The sequence below is a fragment of the Nematolebias whitei genome, chromosome 9 (genome assembly GCF_014905685.2).
Source record: "Nematolebias whitei isolate Nwh7 chromosome 9, NemWhi1, whole genome shotgun sequence".
NCBI classification, from domain to species: domain Eukaryota; kingdom Metazoa; phylum Chordata; class Actinopteri; order Cyprinodontiformes; family Rivulidae; genus Nematolebias; species Nematolebias whitei.
The window spans coordinates 47,254,690-47,274,161 of NC_056506.1; the positions used below are offsets into that span (position 1 = coordinate 47,254,690).

General features: G+C 39.8%; 2 protein-coding genes across 4 annotated transcripts in view; one reads left to right on the plus strand and one right to left on the minus strand.

The window, feature by feature from the left end:
• The window catches only part of LOC119414303 (tripartite motif-containing protein 16-like), a 780-nt gene extending 174 nt beyond the window's left edge, over positions 1 to 606 (plus strand). The window contains exon 2 of the mRNA XM_037681398.1: positions 29 to 606. Coding sequence (XP_037537326.1) covers positions 29 to 606 — 578 coding nt within the window. The remainder of the gene's footprint in view (positions 1 to 28) is intronic.
• A 2,355-nt stretch (positions 607 to 2,961) lies between these two features.
• LOC119414810 (WD repeat-containing protein 37) lies at positions 2,962 to 18,800 on the minus strand. Of its 3 annotated transcripts, none has more exons than XM_037681933.1 (14): positions 18,635 to 18,800; positions 16,642 to 16,804; positions 13,140 to 13,236; positions 12,451 to 12,546; positions 12,278 to 12,342; positions 8,719 to 8,854; positions 8,505 to 8,576; positions 8,155 to 8,199; positions 7,369 to 7,445; positions 7,055 to 7,292; positions 6,786 to 6,927; positions 5,257 to 5,391; positions 4,739 to 4,853; positions 2,962 to 3,515 (listed from the first exon to the last, which is right to left on the minus strand). In XM_037681933.1, the coding sequence occupies exons 2-14, from the start codon at positions 16,774 to 16,776 to the stop codon at positions 3,384 to 3,386; spliced, it is 1,485 nt and encodes a 494-aa protein (XP_037537861.1). In that variant the 5' UTR covers positions 16,777 to 16,804; positions 18,635 to 18,800; the 3' UTR covers positions 2,962 to 3,383. The 3 variants fall into 3 exon arrangements, with proteins under 3 accessions (XP_037537861.1, XP_037537862.1, XP_037537863.1); XM_037681934.1 differs by lacking the exon at positions 18,635 to 18,800 and adding an exon at positions 18,513 to 18,534; XM_037681935.1 differs by lacking the exons at positions 16,642 to 16,804; positions 18,635 to 18,800 and adding an exon at positions 15,578 to 15,605.
• Between the last annotated feature and the right edge of the window lie 672 nt (positions 18,801 to 19,472).

Below are 19,472 nucleotides of genomic sequence, written 5' to 3' on the forward strand. Positions count from 1 at the left end.
GTCTCTGAGGTGGACGTTTTACTGTCAGAACCAGAACCAGAACCAGAGAGCAGAGCTGGATTCTTCAGATGTTCATGTGACATCACACTGGATCCAAACACAGCAAATAAAAACCTGTTACTGTCAGAGGAGAACAGAAAAGTTGAATTTATGATTCATCCTCAGTTTTATTCTGATCATCCAGACAGATTCATTAATTATTTTCAGGTTCTGAGCAGAGAGAGTCTGACTGGTCGTTGTTACTGGGAGGTGGAGTGGAGAGGAGGAGCATCTGTAGCAGTCTCATACAAGAATATCAGCAGAACAGGAAGTCAGTCTTTATTTGGATTTAATGACAAATCGTGGTGTTTACGTTGTTTTAAAGACAGTTTTGTATTTTGGCACAACAACATTAAAACCTCCATCTCAGGTCCTGGTTCCTCCAGGATCGGAGTGTACCTGGACCACAGAGCAGGTCTTCTGTCCTTCTACAGAGTCTCTGAGACCAGGACTCTCCTCCACAGAGTCCAGACCACCTTCACTCAACCGCTCTACGCTGGACTTATGTTTGATACATGGTGGGGGCGTTCCAGTGCTGAATTCTGTAAACTAGACAAAGATCACTGAAGGTTTGAGATTAGTTTTATTTTTGTAATCCTTGTTTGTTTGTTTTTGTTGTTTGTTTGTGCTCAGAGGATGGTCAGTACTTTTCATTTATTTATTTTCTTCTTCTGAATTTTCTTTACTAATGGTTGGGGGTGTCTTAATTTGACTCTTTTCACAGCAAAGCTTGTAAAATTAATTTAATGAGAAATTGTAAATGATGCCAACTGAACTTGTTGTTTAAAGACATTTAGTTGAGTCCTGACTCTCGTCTGATTGTTTCAATGATTTTTTTTTGTGGATAATCAGAATAAAGTTTGTTGGTGGTTCAAAGTTTGAGTCTAGATTAAAAATTATTTCAGTTGTGCTATGAATACACCCAGTGTTTGTCAGTTTTTTTTTTTTAACTCAATTTTACATTTTCAAACTCTACTTCCATCACTAATCTAATGTGAATCTTGTGAGCTGAATTCCTGCTAACAGGAAGAGGTTTATCTCCTCGTCAGTTCCATGATAAAGCTTCACACCGTCACTTCATGGACAGTTTGTAAAACTCTTCAGAGCTCAGAAAATGACCCTTAAACTTGGCAAGGGTCTTAAGTAGTGATGAAAACTGATCAAAGTTCAAAAAAAGTAGTTTTGGAGTTTATTTTCCAACAGCCTGCTTTCCACACTACAGTATAGAGACATGTCAAATCTTGTGCTGGAGTCTTTTATCTAAAAAAGAGAAATAGTCATTTGTGAAATTATCTACAAATTTCATCTCGTGGGGGGAGGACTGAAAAGTGCAATGTCCTCCATAATGTGTGTGTGAAAACAGCTCCCCAACATCCAGCGCCTTCAAGATCTTGGGGTGAAGCCCGGTCACCGAGGAGCTTTTTAACCCAAACAGCCTCTGCCACGGGTGGACATGAGACAAATGTCTCCTGTATGAAACGTAAAAATTCAAAGTCGCATTGAATTACAGTCCAGTCAAAAATATTGAAACAAACGGTTTATTTTGTTCACAAGCAGATTCTCGTCTCGGTACACAGCTCTAACCCACAGGTTTTTTTTTCTTCTTCCAAGAATGGAGATGTTTTTGTTCCAACAGGACCAGAACGCTCCGTTTACACGAAGCGGCCACAGTTCGACGAGATTTCAGACAGCTGACGCTCAATGATCTGTTTTACTGACAGCGAGGACAAACGAGGCTCAGTGTTAAATGCAGTCGTTGCAATATGGTTTAAAATAAAATATTTAAACATTAATTATAAAGCGATGAGGTGCACTTTAATAAAAGTCAAACTTAATCATGTGGAGTTATAATAAACAGCTGAATGATAAAACCAAACTTTCACATTCTACAGATACAAACTAACGGGTTAACACTTTACTTTTCGACAAGAACTTGCAGTGATTACAGTTTACTGTAGTAATTTTCCACCCGTTAAAGAAAATCCTATTTTTTTTTCTGTCTGAATCTATGAACAGGAGCTGCGGGATAAAAGTGAAGAGAGGAAATGTTCTCATCGGTGTTCTGAAGTGAATGAACGTGTTCTACGTATCTAAAGCTGGATTTACAATCAGTGCTTGTTGGTTAAGTTTTTGCTGTGGAAAACACACAAAGTAAAAGAGCACAATATTACAAGTTTAACTGCTTTGCACCGCCTCACCAGAACAAACGCACTTTGTTCTGATAAAACTCTTTCAATCCTCCCTGTTTCGTCAAACGCACTTTTGGTCGAGTGGTTCAGAGGCAGCAGGAAGGTGAAACAGGTGAAGGTGCAACACTCCTCAGAGATCTGACGGGTTTTGAATAGAACAGACGAGACGCTGACAGAATCCTCACGACACCTCAACACCAACGAGCAAAGTTTTTACAATCGTCAAGTACGGACACAACAGCAGGATTCACATCAGAGGAGTTCCTCTGTCTGACAACACTCAGCTTCCTTTAATAAAATATACCAGCTGATTTTAAATTATTCTACACGGCTACACAAACTGCTGTAACCTGATGGTTACGTTTTTACAACAAACCCTCTGCGTCCTCACACCATCACAAACGTCTAAATTATTATTTATGTGCTTTAAGGGTCACTTAAACGTGAGGTAAATTATCTGGAAATTGGTGAACGTTTGACAAAATAAACAAAAAACAATGAAATGAAGAGACGGGCAAGGAAGTACAGTTGAATTAAAAAGGGAGAAACAATGTAACAGCTAATGGTTCTTTAAAAACAACAAAAAACACAAAGTGCATAAGCATCATTGATGAAACGTGACCATCTGCAATCAATGATGAGAAAATTGGCTGAAGAAGAAGAGAACTTGTATAAATAGGAGCAAACTCGGCATCACTGATGCTGAATCTAACAGTGAGCACAGCTGAGGGAGGATCGACTTTTTGACATCTGGGACTTAAAATAAACGTTAGCACAGATTAACTTGTGAAATGTACAAAAACAGAAATACCTTTGTTTTGTGCAAACATGTGACCTGCTGTAAAGCAGCATCAACCTGCAGCACAGTGTCTCTTCTGCCTAAACACATCCTGCATCAGCTCCCAACGTGGAAAGCTTAGTCTGTGCTTTTTCCAGCGACTTAAATGAAATACTGTTCTTTTGGACAGTGATGACTTCCATGGTAAAGAAAAAGCATGTTAGGTGATTCATGTGAAACAATGACCCCTGCAGGATCAGAAGACTCACCCTGAAAGCCAAAACCCAAACTAAACATCCTACATCTGCCCTTCAAACCCACGACCAGGTGTTGGACTGAAACGCAGACGTAGGCTGACAGGTGGAGGTGAGACGAGGTCACTTCTCCTGCAGCAGAGCCGGGATGTTGATGTTCCAGCCGATGGCCTGCCGGTCGAAGCCGCAGGTGAACAGGTTGCAGGTGGTGTTGTCTTCACACCAGGCGGAGCAGCAAACCATGCGGCGATGACCCTGAGCAACAAAAACACACCAGCTGTTAGACTCTGACCGTACACGTTTAGAGCTTTGATCCAACAAAAGATGTCTGAGTCAGAAAACAAAAGAGTTTATGACTGAAGTCCTGAAGCTGCAGTTTGTTTGTTAATATTTAAATAAAGAAAAACATCAGAAGTTGAGTTTCTGCCTGAGCTGTGATGAGCAAAACGTCAAAAGAGAAAACAAGAAACTTAAAATGTACAGTACATGGTAGAGTTGCATTCGGGCCTCAAAAATCCGACCTGACCCGACAATTAACTGTAATTACAGGCCCGAATCCAAAAAAAAAAATTATTTTAATTAAGCTTTTACTGCTTTTATAAGCAAATCAGTTTGATATGATTTAAAAATGTATTTCAAAGAGAGCAGGATATAAGATTTATTGTTTATTAAGTCACCAAATGGACATTAACATAATGAATGGCCTAAAAAATCAACTCTAAAGATCGGCTATTACACAGATGAACAAAAATATTTTTACAGCAAAATTATTTGGAAAAATATAGAGCAAGTCTATTTTAATTGAATGTGCTGCTCGCTTCAGCTTAAGTAGATGCTGCTACTTCCTTCACCACAGATGCCACAGGTGCGGAGACGCGCGCGACCAGTGATCAGCTGATCCATCTGAAGCTTAACCAAACTTTTTTTTTTTTTACTTCTTTCGACCAGCCGGTCAGCGGACGCGCGCGGCTGATGATCTCGTTGTCCATCTAAGTTTAACAGGACTTTATTTTACCTCTTTCAACCGGCCAGTTGGACCGGCCTTCTCCTCAACAATTAGATTATATTGTGCATTCTTATTTAGTTTTCTTTGTGCTGTATGATTCATAAAACCGTATCAAAAGCCCGAGACTGACCCGGCCCACCCATCAAGCACTTTATTTTGGCCCAACCTGGCACAAATTTTGTGACAGGTCCGGCCTGGGGCTCGGGTTAGAAATGGCATCTCTAGTATACGGTAAATTTCTAAACCAAAAAAACTAAATAAAAAAAGGTTAAATGCAGACATTTTGAAAATCAATCAAAACATGTTTAAAGTAGCTTTTTTTTTTAAAACTACTCAAAAACTATTTTCAACAGGTTTGTATTAACATGCAGTATCTTCCAAACACTTGTAGAACTTGGAACCACCCTCATGTTTTTATTTCGATCATTTATTCATCATGTTTGTTTCATTCGACGATGAATCTCTGGCTGACCTGTCTGTTGCTCCGTGGGAGTCGAGCCAGTCGCACCCCGGACATGTCGAACAGCCGGACCTGCCGATTGTCGTGAGGAAGAGCGATGATCTTCTGGTTCACCGACACGCTGATCCTGAACAGAATGACAAAACGGCACAAATATAAAAAGAGAAAACAGTTCATTCAGTTATTTGTTCCAGCAGAAGACCGGAACCACATTTAAAGAGCAGATGCAGATTTACATATTTTAAATGCTGACTTTGATAAAAACTAAAAAAAAAAGCAAAACGATGACACCAATTAAAAACTTTTAGCAGATTTTAGTTTTTGTTATTTGATAAAATAAGGTTACTGCTAAGAAACAAAAACTACTCTCTGGTTAGCGACATGTTCTCCATAGAAACAGCTGATGGTTGCTGACTGTTTGCAGCTGATGGTTGCTGACTGTTTGCAGCTGATGGTTGCTGACTGTTTGCAGCTGACGGTTGCTGACTGTTTGCAGCTGACGGTTGCTGACTGTTTGCAGGTTTTCTGACCTGTTGACGGCGGAGTCGGTCCGGATGGTTGCTATGGGCGACCGCATGTTCTTCAGGTCCCACACTTTGACGGTTCGATCGTCGCTGCCAGACACCACATTGTCTCCCACGGTGAAAACGGCCGACGTCACCGTGCTGAAAAGGAAAACAAGTTTGTTCACATAGATCTCTGAAAATCAGGGAAAACAACAAACTAACCTGTTTACATGATCAGCATGTTTGACGGTACTTATTTTTAACTTCAATACCTAGAAACATTTCATAGACTGCTGTTAAAGAATAACTTCAGTTTGATTGATTTTTCAAAGATGCATTTGCTCTTTTAAACAAATAGCTTTATGTTCCTTCACTGATTTGTACTTAAACAAAACTCCATGTTTGTGTTTTTTAATTAAACACTGTAAGTAGGCCTGTCTCGATAAACAATAAATCAATTAATCGCATGATAAATGAAAATTATCGATCTCGTTTTCATTTATTGGCTCTATCGTTTCTTCGTGTCTCTTTCTACTGAAGACACTGGAAGACAAAAAGCTCAACTCTGGTGTTCTTCACTGACCCCTCCCTTTCTCTTTAAAATCCATTTTAACCGTCCAAAATCGCATTTTTGGATCGTTAATCCCCCGGGCGCTTTCAATAGCTGCCCACTGCACCACCTGGTGGTGGATGGGTTAAATGCAGAGACTAATTTCGCCATTGTATGGAAACATACAGTGCTGACATTGTGATGACATTATTATTATTATTATTATTAAATGTAGCTAAGCTAAGAAGATAAGCTACGAGCTAAGCTAACAGGCCGACCTCAGAAAAAAGCCTGCGTCTTGTCGAAGCTCCAAAATTCACGGTTGAAACCCGTGCCTTCATGTAAAAAGTTGTTTTTCTCTGCAAAAAGAAGCTGAGAACTTATTTACTGATTTTTTTATTAAAAGCTTTGTGTGAAAAATGTTATGCTAAAGAGCTCAAACCACATCGAGCGGCTGCCATTTGGAGAACCTCCCATTTTTCTTAAAGAGACACGCTGCTCGCTCCCTCACTATCCATCCTTGGGTTCAAACAGTCTTATACTGCCATCCAGTGGTCAAAAAGATACTACTCACAAAAATTAACCAACATTTCTTCTTAAATTTGACAATAATTACTAATTATTGTCAAATTTCAAACAATATCGTTTATCGCAAAAATTTCTGAGACGATTAATCGCTCAGCAAAATTTGTTATTGTGACAGGTCTAACTGTAAACGTGGTTTACGGAGTGAAAGAAGTTGATGAGTTAGGCTTGATTTCTTTCCCTTTTTGTCTCCATCTCTTCTTTTCTCTCTTTGTATTTTGTAGTTTGAATTAAAAACGTGGTCAAAACAATTCCCCACATTATCAGACACGTGTACAAGAAGTTGTTTTCACACGGCGGCGCTGTTGGCTCAGCATTTAACATCCACAACAAAGGCATCTTACAGAAGACTTGAAATATAATTTGTATAATAACACAAACTCTAACTGAAGGCTTTAGAAACGACTGAGTCGCTCACTCAGTGTGCCCCTGGAACACGTTGACGGAGTGAATGGACGGGTCTCTGAAGTCCCACAGTCTGAAGGTGGTGTCTCTGGACGAGGTGACCACCAGACGCTGGTTGGGGTGTGTGCAGCAGTGGGTCAGCTCCTGATCGTGGCCTAAACAAACACACAGTCTTTGGCGTTTTAGTCTCTGTTTGTCTTCAGTCAAATTATCTGACAACAGAAGGAGAAACTCCAGGAGGAATTCAGTTTTACACTGAACAGGGTGAGGATGTAACGTTACCGGTGAGGGAATGGACCAGCTCCGACGTCTCCACGTCGTATAAATTGGCAGCTCGGTCCCAGGAGGCCGTCACGACCTGCTTGCCCCCCACCAGCCAGTCAGCGGCGATCACCACGCCCTGATGGCTGCGGAGCGTCGTGGTCGCCACGCGAACGGAGGGGCAATCTATCGGGCCCTCCGCATCGCCGTCGGCGTCATCTTTGTCTGAGGAGTCCACGTCGTCTTCGCAGGGTGTCTGCTGCAGGGGGGAGGGGGGACAGGTCTGTGAATTCAGTGACAGAAACAGTGGAAACAGAGGCGCTGCTCAGGCTTACACTGATGTCAGCGACAGGCTGGGGGGTCGGCAGCTGCACCATGTATTTCCAGATGTGAGCCGTCTGATCTCCGGAAGCTGAAGGGGAGGAAACGGATTTAATGGCAGCCAGACTGAAAATATCACATAAAATAGATTAAAATGGCTTTTAGAGGGTTTTTACTCTCCTTCACGTGTGTCCATGTGTAAAACATGCACGTATTTTAGTCTTAATTTGAACACAAAAACGATCAACGTTTTGTTCTGATGCATTTATAGCTGCAAGCTTAAGGTTTTATTTCCACACAACTTCTCATCAAGCTGCATTCACTGTGCGTCAGGAGTGAGAAGGTTTTATGTTTTGGGTTTTATTCAGCACAAAAGAAAAATAAATTTTATTCTCAGCACTTCACTACAACAAAAAGGTGCTAAAAGCTCTCCAACAGATTTAAACTTCAGTTGTGTGAAAACAGAAATCGATTACGTTGTGCAGAGCTTCACCAACCAGTTCGCTGCATGACCTTTGATTAGGACTCAAATATGGATCAGGACCAAGTGTCGGTGTCAACGTGTAGAAAAAAGAAAGTATTTGAAAATATGAACGCTTGTCACAAGGTTTTCCATCAGGATTTATTTTTATATACAAGCAGGAAGCTGTTGGAGATTTTAACTCCACCCTCGAACTACAAGCTGAGAAGACGTGGCTGCACCAGAAGCTGCTTCACTTTGTTTTGATGAACGCGTCGCAGAATCTCCAAACAAACTTCTGATCAGCGTGAAAAGAATAAGTCTTTTTTAAAGAAGTTACCTGTTAGAGCTATCTGCTCAGTGGGGTGGAACTTTATGGAGTTGACTGCAGAGAAACACAAAGATGTTTTACGTTTAAACCACGCCAAACGTCACCGAGACACACTAGTAATGTGTTTTTTGGACTATAAGGTGCACTTAAAATCCTTTAATTTTCTCAAAAATCGACAGTGAGCCTTATAATCAGGTGCACCTTACGTATTAACTTAAAATCTGTTTTGTTTCGCTTAATACGCCTTATAATCCGGTGCGCCTTATCGTCCGAAAAACACGGTACTTTAAATTATTATTTTTTTAATCTATGTTTGACAAACTTGAACACGTATAAACGCTCTGAATATTTCTAAATACCTGATCCTTGATGGCCCAGATACTTGAGGAGGCACTTTCCTGTCTCAATGCTCCACAGCATCGCAGTGTGGTCTAATAAGAGATCAATGCAGAGACCAACCGGAACGCGTTAGCACAGAAACAAACAAACAACAAAAGCAAAAAAACGTTAAAATGTACGGATAATGAATCGGAGGAAAAAAAACACATATCTAAGGAAAAAGTAGAAACTTGCCTGCGGAGGCTGTACCGAGAACCACAGGTTGGGTTCTGGTGACGCCAAGGTCCCAGATGCCGTCCCGGTGGCCGGCGTATTCTTTGACCAGCTGGCAAACGGCTCTGGTTGTGGTCGCTTTGAAACTGGAGACAATCTGACACCGACAGCACACCGATGTTAACCCGGAACAGTGAAACATCGCAGGCGTTTCAGCAAAAAGGGTTCCTACACAACATTCCTCCAAATGGAATCCTTCATATTTGTGCTCTTCTCAAAAAGTTTTTATATTTAGGGCTTTTTTTGTCTCCTTTTTGGGTCAAGCTGTTGATTTTTTTTTTAAATTAACCCCCAAAACAATATTATTTTCACTAATAATTATAAATGTTTGAACAGCCTTTCTTTCAGAACATTTTCTTTGCTCCATGATTGCATTCAACTCTGCAGTGATTCCATTTTGTTTTACCAGAACCGTGTAGGAACCCTGATCTAAACAAGGGAGGAGGCGGGTCGGCAGAACTGAGGATCGCTGCTCAGCGGGGTTCTTGTAGTATGCCGGAGCAAATAAATAAATAAATAAAAAGTTTCTATTAAAATCAATATTAGTCTCTGAAGAGGTTTTATGAAAATAAATTTAATAAATCACCAGTGGGATGTTACAAACTTTTCCGATTTGAAAACATCATAAAGTAAAAGAAAGCTAAACTGATCTGCAACAAAAAAAAAAAAAAAAAAGAAACAATGGTAGCACTTTAGTTATTTTATATCAGTGTAACAGATTAAATGTAGTGAAGGTCATGGTTGGGACGAGAAGCGAGTCAGTTGCATCAAGTTTTGTTGGAGGCGTTTACATTAAAGATGGGAATGATACAAACAGGAGTCCGGGTTCGTTTCGGAAACAAACCACTAAAAACGTTCCAACTGAAAGGAAGAGGGAGAAAGGCATCATTCCTCTGAGGAGGGACAGAAGGTTCACAATCAAAAATAAAACAATAAAAAAACTACTCGAGCACTTTGACAAAATAAGAATATAGTTTCTAAGCTGTCAAATAGTCGCTGATGGTTAATATGAGACTTCAGGGACATTTCAACTAAACAGATGAGGATTTTTATATTTAATGTAAATGAAGTTCCATGTAGGCCTGTCACGATAACACATTTTGCTGGGCGATTAATCGTCTCAGAAATTATTGCGATAAACAATAATATTGTTTGAAATTTGACAATAATTAGTAATTACTGTCAAATTTAAGAAGAAATGTTGGTTAATGTTTGTGTGTAGCACCTTTTTTTGACCACTGGATGGCAGTATAAGACCGTTTGAACAGAAAGATGGATAGTGAGGGAGTGAGCAGCGTGTCTCTAAGAAAAATGGGAGGGAGGCCCCTTGACGTGACATGGGCTGGGTCTCCTTTCTGTTTTCGGTTCTCAAAATGGCGGACGCTCAGTGTGGTTTGATCTCTTTAGCATAGCATTTTTCACACAAAGCTTTTAATTAAAAAAAAATAGTAAACAAGTTCTCAGCTTCGTTTTGCAGAGAAAAACAACTTTTTAGACGAAGGCACGGGTTTCAACCGTGAATTACGGAGCTTCGATAAGACGAAGGCTTCTTCCCGAGGGCGGCCTGTTAGCTTAGCTCGTAGCTTAGCTTCTCAGCATATCCGTTTTTTAACGATCCAAAAACACGATTTTGGACGGTTAAAATGGATTTTAAAGAGAAAGGGAGGGGTCAGTGAAGAGCACCGGAGTTGAGTTTTTTGTCATCCAGTGTCTTCAGTAGAAAGAGAGACACGAAGAAACGATAAAGACGATAAATGAAAATGAGATCGCTCGTTTTCATTTATCGTGCGATTAATTGATTTATTGTTTATCACGACAGGCCTAGTTCCATGACTTTTTGTTTTTTACTAAATAAACAAGAATCCTGGCCAAAAACTGGATTGATTGCCCAGACTTTATTTAAATCAATTCACTTTAGTTGATTTACAAAAGGCCAATTCACAACAAGTCATCCCACGGCACGGTACAAAAACATTCGCCTACATTACAAAACACCAGTTAGTAAAAGTTATCGGTCTCAGGAAGCCAGTAGATCGTGTTTAATCGTCACTTCACCAGAAGGTTTAGGTTTCAGCGCTGCAGAAAAAGCTTGAAGTTTCTTTCTGAGGCGTGAGTCTAACGCACCCAGCAGTTTAAATGGCTGCAGTGTGCAGTCTGCCACGGCCGCAGACAGGTTTAGCTCATTTTAGATTTAAAAACTACAATCAGACTTGTCTAAAAAATCTAATCCTCAAAGCTCTGATCTCAGCATCAGAGACCAAAAACTACCTGAATCCACAAAAGAACTGCAATCCCCACACCAGGATGGCTTACAAAAACCCTCTCCTTCCTTGAAGACATGTTTGTTTTAAACTCAAACAGGTGTATGAGTTTCAGGCTCATAAACTCAGACACAGGATGGATGAGAGCTCTGTTTAACAGGTGTATGACATCTTAAATAAATGAACAAAACTGAATAGTTGCAAAACTGTTTTTATCCCAAGATCATGATGCTTTAAATAAAACAAACCAAAAAAAAAAAAGGTGCTAGCTGTTTATCACAAGCTGAGCTCAGAGCTCTGCAGAAATTTGCATCATTACAGATTTGTGAAATGTGAAGGTCATTTTCAAAAAACAGAGTTGAAAGTGAAAATAAATAGGAGCTCATATTATATGCATCATAACTTAGGTTACTGAAGCAGGTATTGAAATCTAATAAAATATTTTAGTATCGTTGACAAACCTAAAAAAAAAGAAAACCCCTAAAAATGCTAAAGCTGACCTGTCTGAGTGTTTTTCTGCAGACTGCACACCGGGTCATCGTTAAGCAGTTACCTAAAGCAGCCACTAAATGCTCCTCGTCATCAAATATTTGATCGCTCCAGGTGTTAAAAAGCATTTTGTAACATGAGCTGCTTTATGCTAAAGATCTCCACAGTGCACCATTATGTGAATGCCAACAAGAAGCTAAAACAAAGCCAAAGAGGTGCAACTGAAATAAAAAATACTGTTAGTGAGATAATAAAAGTCAAGTTTTATCTCACGCAGAAACTGATAGAAAAGCTCAAACTCCTACATTTGAATGACCAAGTCTCGTGGGGAGGGAGGGTCGACCCCCTGGCTGGGCTGTTCATGCATATTGGCACACAAGGGGGAGAAATGTACAAGTTACCCATGAGTCTCCACCCCACAACTCCCAACTGGTTACGTTGAAGTTGCGGGATCCACCTACTCTGGCGTGGCAAGAATTTGAACGCGGCTACGAGCAAAAAAAAAAAAAAAAAAAAAGACAGTTTCTTTCTTTATCACTCAGAAATCATTTAACAAAGGCTCATCAAACACCTTCTACCTGTCAAGATACAGTTAACCGTTTTGTTGTACTGATTTATTCTGACAACGTCCTACAGTAAAGTCCCTGTAAATAAAAATATATAATAAACTTGTTTAAAGTTTTACCTTAAATAAAACCCAACTTCAATCTAAAAAATATACCATCTTTCTTTAAAACAGTATAAAAAAACAGAAGTTTTACAATAATTACCTTGCTTGTGGACGCCTTGTAGGTAGTTTTTAGTTTTTGAGACAGCTGACTGGTGCTGTGGCTCGCTGTTCATCATCAGGAGACAAATCAACACGTTGTACAGTAGCAGTGGTCAGAGGATTATAAAAACAGGTCACTGTCAATAAATGTCAATAGGTTTAATAGAGAATTACCTTTTGTTTTAAGAGCTCCTTTAGCTAAATCTGCTCCTTCGACTGTCTGTCCTTCTGCAGCCAACCGATCATTCAGCGTGTCGATTTCTCTGCGTACTGAAAGACAAACATGCGTTTTATTTTTAACACCGCGTTACAAAACATCAAGCGAGAAGAGCTTCACTGATCATACTTCTTATGCATGACAGTTATTAATTCAGTAATAAAAAATATGACATTAAACAACCAATGAGTGGCAGAAAAGCAGAAAAATCTTAGTCCCAAACAAAAAGAGCAAAAGAACCGAGTGAAACCTGAACAGTAACTTTGCTTGTTTTACTCTGAGCTTATCCCCGTTTTGTTTTCTAAACCAAATTAAATTTTAAGTTTGATTTCTCCATACTATAGGGACACGTGCGCCAACATCAACAACACAGAGCGTAAAATAAGAGGCTCTAGTTGTGCAGTTTATGGAAAACCTTTAAAGAAAGTGAGCTTTACAAAAATACCTGAAACAGAAAAAATACTGCGCCAAGGAAAAAGTGACAATTATAACCAAGTGAGGTGTTTGGCAGCATTATAAAAGAAACAAAACAAAAGGCTAAAATATTTTTAAAAAATGGAGTCTCTTCTGAACAGTCGATGTGGCAGTGTGCTTCAGATCTGTTCAGCAACACTGAGGACAACAGCAGAGGTGTGTGGTAACTTACGTTCTAAGTTTTCCAAGTATAAGTTTTCAAACTCTCTCTCGATCTGACTGAACAGGTCCAGCAGGTTGCTCCTCAGAGACAGAGGGAGCTTGGAGTCCTGCAAGAAAAGAGAAGAATCTTCAACCATCTGGAAGCATTCGGGTTTAGAATTGAGCAGAAAGTTGTGTGGACAGGATATTCAAAGTTGGAGATTTGTGCGGGGCTAACTTTAATAAGTTGGTGTGTATTAGTATTTTATATGTTCCATATTTTCCTAACAGGGCAATTTGCTTCTCAGACTGCAGGTTTACTTGTGGTTCCTAGAGTTTCTAAAAGAAGAATGGGAGGAAGAGCTTTCAGTTATTTTCCCTTCAGGTGGAACAAACTTCCAGTTTGCCTCGAGGAAGCTGACACCTTGTTTCAGACTCAAGTTCTTCCTTTATAATGAATCCTGTAGTTGGGGTCGGCTTGGGTTTCCTGAGCTATCCCTTAGTTCTGCTGCTATACACTAAGACTTCAGGGGGACAAACCGACCATCCATCCATTATCTTTCGCTTGTTCCGAAGTCGGGTCGCGGGGGCAGCAGCTTGAGCAGGGAGGTCCAGACATCTCTTTCCACAGCCTCTTCCAGCTCTTCTGGGAGGACTCCAAGGCGTTCGTAGGCCAACGTCTCTCAGTTGGCCTGGGTCTTCCCCGGGGTCTCCTCTGAGTCGGAGATGCCCGAAGCACCTCCCTAGGGAGGCATCCAGGGAGCATCCTTACCAGAGTTCATGACCACAGATGAGGGTAGGAACGTAGACCGACCAGTAAACAGAGAGCTTTACCTCACACCTCAAATCCCTCTTCACCTCAACGGACCGGTACAGAGTCCGCAATACTGTAGACGCTGCACCAATCCGTCTGTCAATCTCACGCTCAATTCTTCCTCAACTCGTGAACAAACTGACCACATTTCTTCACTTGTCTGCTGTCATTAACCTGCGTTTTCATTTGTTTCTCTTCCCATAGAAACTACACCTGGACCAATCCATCTGAGTGTGTCTGTCTCTTTCCAGTTGACCCAAACCCCTGTTGAGGCAGAAGGCTGCCTACGTTGAGCCTGGTTCTGGTTCTGCTGGAAGTTTATTCCTGTTAAAAGGGAGTTGTTCCTTTCCACTGCCACCAACCAATGTGCTTCTCAGGATGGGGGATCGCAGCAAAGTGACACTTGGACACAATCGTCTGGCTTCCTTACAATTTACCAATTCACAATTTATAATGTCCTGTATATGAATGTGAGTTAAGAGAAAATGAAAAGGTACAAAAGAGTTGAAGTGGAAGATCCACAGCAGCACAGCTGGAATGTGATTTTCATCCTTGATGTTCGTTTCAAAAATTTAGAAAACTTGAAAAAAAATAATTAAATCAAAGGAGCATACAAACTATAAAGTCAGACTGAAGAAGTCTTTCGGATGAAAGACGAAACGTTTCTAGTTTGTTTGTTTTGTTTTTTGAACGTCCAGAGGACCAGACTTACCTTTTATTTTATTTTTCTACCTGGATAATTGAGCATGCATCAGCAAACAAACTGTACAATGTACTGAATTAATTCAAAAAGAAAAAATCACTAAAAGGAGAGACTGGAGCGCAGTAATGAAACAAACACGAAATAAGCTCCTCGCAGCGTTCATTCATGATGGAAGTGCTCAGAGCGAGGAGCTCGATTAGCTCCTGAGGTGCTGCACTCTGACAGGATACATCTTTTTGAGCTGCAGCTATTTTCCACAGAAAATCGGTCGAGTGCGACCACAGTATTAACGAACTGATGATGGCAGCAGAAAAGTTGGTGCCACAGCACAAATACTCGAGTAACTCTAGAAAAAAAAACTTTTCTTATTTATTTATTCTATAAAACAAAAAACTAATATTAATTTAGACCTATTGAAACAAACCTGATTGGCTCATTAAAAAAATGATGAATTAATTAAGAGACGTTCAAATTTCAAAGAAAATGTTTTTTTGCCTGCAGTCATTTATAATGTCAGACGAAGCCTTTGTGTCACTTCAGTCACAAATATCACAATAACAATTTATTCAAGTTTAGCTTGACTCGCCCATTTTCTCTTCTTGCCCAGACGAGCTTTACATTTCATTTTTAAGATCATTTATACTTTTGATTGACAAAAGCCCAAAGCCGAGTATCACGATCCACAGATTTTTGGAAGCAGGCCTGGATTAAGAAGGACACAAATAATCTAAACACAAAATCTGACTGCACAGGAAATCTGTGAAGTTACTGGAACGTCTAGAAAAATCACATCTTCAAAGGACAACTCAACTGGAGCACCACACAAAACCTGCTGTCGGTACGAACCCAACCCAAACTAAACCAAACGTGCACAACAAACACGAGCTCCAACATCTATCTGGGCTTTTACTCTACTGTCTGAAACACAGAACCTCAGGCACCTAAAACTTACCTCTGTTCTCATGGGGGAGTCCACATTATCAAAGGACTGGAACCAAAACAGACCAGAGTAAAAGAAAAAACAGGTCATGAGGCGGGGACTAGCTTAATTTGTCCAGAACAAACGCAAGTAAGGATTCAGATACAAAAGAGCTTGAACCTCCATTTGCATGATAATAAATTCAGCTTTCACCTGCTGTGAAATCCACAACGATTAACCTTTTATTTTTTTCATTTACAAGTATAAAACTTGAAAACTAGTAAAAACAAATGTATTATAATACTTCCTTTGTCTTCAAAAATAAAAAATGTAACCAGGTGCACAGTTTATGCCTCCAAAAATCATGACTGAAGATTTTTTTTTTGGTCTAAGATTAAAACCATATGTTTTCATTGATTTACAGCAAAAGCACTTGTGTACCGGTAATCAAAATTCCTCAATAACTCTCTATTATGTTCAGTTATTCAAGTGCGCCACTAAATATAGCTAATGCATCAATCTGTAGGTACAATCCGTAGAAGTAGATAAGTTAACCTCTTCTACAAGACCATCAGGTGTCCTCTGACTGGATGCACAGATTCTCAACTAATAGAAACGTCTTCTACTTCGACACAAGTGGGAATCAATGTGATTAAAGCTTCCTCCTTCTTTTTTAATACTATGGTTTTGTTGGGAGACAACAGGCAGTTTGAATTTATCCCACATCCTAATAATGACTCGGGACTTTATTTGCTGGTCAGCGATATTCAAACACTGAGAAAGAGGAACAAACACCAATGAGCCAGTTGATGTGTGTCTAAATCCAATTGTTTTCAGCTAAATTAACAGTACGTGACATTAATAATGCAGTAATTGTGGCGTGATTAAGTCAGCGATAATATAAACCATTGTGAGTCTGCCTAAACGGGTGCATTAAAACCTAATTGGCTTAGGTTTAGTGCAGTCGGCAACAGCAGGACAGCAGGCTAATAATGACTGACAGCAGGGGAGAGCAGCTTGGCATTTAAAGAGAAGCAGCTGGAAATACACGGAAGTGACATGCGTATTCCTTAAAAGGAAACCGGAGTCGCCATCACCTGTCCCTCCAGCAGGTCTCTCTGCAGGCCTGAGCGGTCCTGCTCCGTGCTGTTGGTTCTGCGGATGGACAGACTGTGAGACTTCCTCTTCTGCTTTGCCTGGCGGGCGGCAACGCTGCTCCCACTATCTGGCATGTCTGCGTCCAACCCTGATTCCACCCGTCTGAAAGTAGACAAAAAAGGTTGAACAAAATAAAATAAAAATCCCCGGCATCATGCAAGTTTTTCATTCAGCAAACTAGGGTGTCCGCATGGCAGCGGTTGTATTTGGCAACTTTGCTAGTGTGAATGTGTGAAAATGACAAAATGAATGAGTGTGAAAAAACAGTGTTGCTGAGCGTATTTGCCAGACAAATCCTCAGCGGGTACCATAAGGTGAAGCAAAGGAGATTACAAAAGCTAGAAAGTGACATCATGCAATATTTAAAGTCAATATTTCAGAGTCAGAGTTTCTTTATTGTCATTCGCACCTCATGTGGTACATGTGGTGGAGCGAAATTATGTACACGGGGTCCCAGTTACATCCAACAATAAAATGTATAAGAAAAACAGTAATAACATCTAAGATATGAACTAAGAAAAACATCAACTAAATATACACTAAGCACTCATAACATAAAAACATTGAACATCAGCACAAACATGAACATGAGTCTGTGAGCAGATGTGCACGCATGAACACATCAACATTTAAACAGATCAGCAGCAACATGAAGCAGATCAGCAGCAACATGATGTGATTTTTCACAGTGATTATTCTGGTTAGAGATTCATGAGTCTAACAGCCTCAGGGTAGAAGCTGTTCCTCAGTCTAGTGGTTCTACACTTAATGCTCCTTAACCTCCTTCCTGAGGGGAGTGGGGCAAAAAGTGTGTGTGCTGGGTGGGTGAGGTCCTTCATGATGCAGGTGGCCCTCTTCCTGCATCTGGAGGTGTAGATGTCTGTGATGGTGGGGAGGCTGATTCCGACAGATTTCTGTGCAGCCTTCACCACTCTCTTAGTGGGGAGGAAGCAGATATAGTCAAAAGAAAACATTCAGACTGACATTATTCTGAAAACAATCTCGTGGTGTCTTTTTCTAACAAATTAACCACGTTACCAGGGCAGTGTAGCAAAACCTACAGCTAATGAGGCTGCAAAAGATGATTTCAAACCAATTAACCTGTCGTTTCTATCAACAACTGAGTGCTAAAAGTGGTATAATGTTGTCCAAATGTAATAAGGTCCAATGTGTACACGAATTTAACAATACAAAAACTACATATATACATTTAAATGGATAAAAAGGGCATAAATCCCAAATAAATGAAGTAATCTTAAATGAAAAGAGCTGCAGTCTTTGCAGGTTATGATGCTCTGATGTTATAAAATATATTGCAACAGTCTCACACCATCCTGTGATTCTTTTTGCAAAGAAAAACACAATTTATAACTGAATGATTTCATTTAGTTTTCATCTTGTCAGAACTTTGCTCCTTATATTTTTTAATAAGCTACAGGGTGTGTGAAACATCCTCCACTGTTTGAATGTTTATACTTGTAAACAAGATGGAAAACGTTGACAAACATTAGCAGCTGGATGTATTTGTACACCGATGTGTTTGCCCTTGAGCTGAAAAATGAAGGTCTCCGGCTACTTAAAATAGAAATAAAAATATAGTTTAATTCTAAACCAGCCTGGAAGTCACTGAGGACACTGCAGCCTTTTATCACCCGTTTTGCCTCAGAACCAGCAGAATAATGCACCTTTGTCTGGCTGTCAGACAGTCTGCTACTCAGATCTGTGACTCCAAACACAATTTATCATTAATGTTGCAATTTTATCACCGTGCGTATTCAAAAATAACACAAAAGAGTGACGTTAAACTCACATAAATTGCTCCTGTCGCGTCACCTCCCTCTGCCCGAGCTAAGCTAGCATCACCCGTTAGCTGCTGATGCTAATAGGCTAACAGAAAAAAAAAAAACGGTCATAAAATGGCACTAAACTTACCAGAAAGTCTGTTAATGGTGGGTTTTATTCCGAGGTATTGTCACGAATGTTGGCATTGCTCGCATTTTTCCTTTGTCCGTGTGCTGCGCCGGTTTTGTTTAAAATCCGCACCGACGGCGGACCGTTAAGAGTCCGTGGGAAAAGATAACGAAGCCAATTCCGGTGTTGTGCTGAAAATAGCACCCCGGCTCCATGAAGCCCATCTGACGAAAGTATTTAAAAAAACAAAATAAAAAGCAAAAGATAAGTTTTTGTTTATAGGTACTAAATTTATTTCAGTTTCGTTCAGATTGATTAGTTTAGCTTTGCGATCAAGTTATAACCAATTTTAGTGGGGCATTGCTTACAGAAAGCATCGCTAGTTCCATGTTTAAATACAAAATAATTGCTGAATAACGTGCTGCTATTTAGAGATACCAAAAATACAGAAAACTATCGTCTCTGAATTTTAATCTATCATTAAATAAACGATCAAATTAACGCCGTTAGCATGAAGGGTGCGCTTTCTACGGAAGGGTACATTTTTACGCAAAACACTAGCCCGAAGTTCTTTCTACAATAAAAACTCCAAATTTTCTCTTTAACTTGCATTATTTATACAATAAATAAACAAAATGGGAAAAAAAATACTTATTTTTAAACGACTGAAATTTTAGCTTTAACAGTACACCAGCTAATCAGTTTGAAAAACATAAAAATAACAAAATATGCAGTTTGATATTCCTGGAAATCAATTTCTAAATAATACTATGCATAAAGGAAAACAATGTTGCTGGTCAGAGCAAAGCAAAGAGATTAAAAAAAATCTATTACGGACCCAAACTAAGTTTCTAAGATA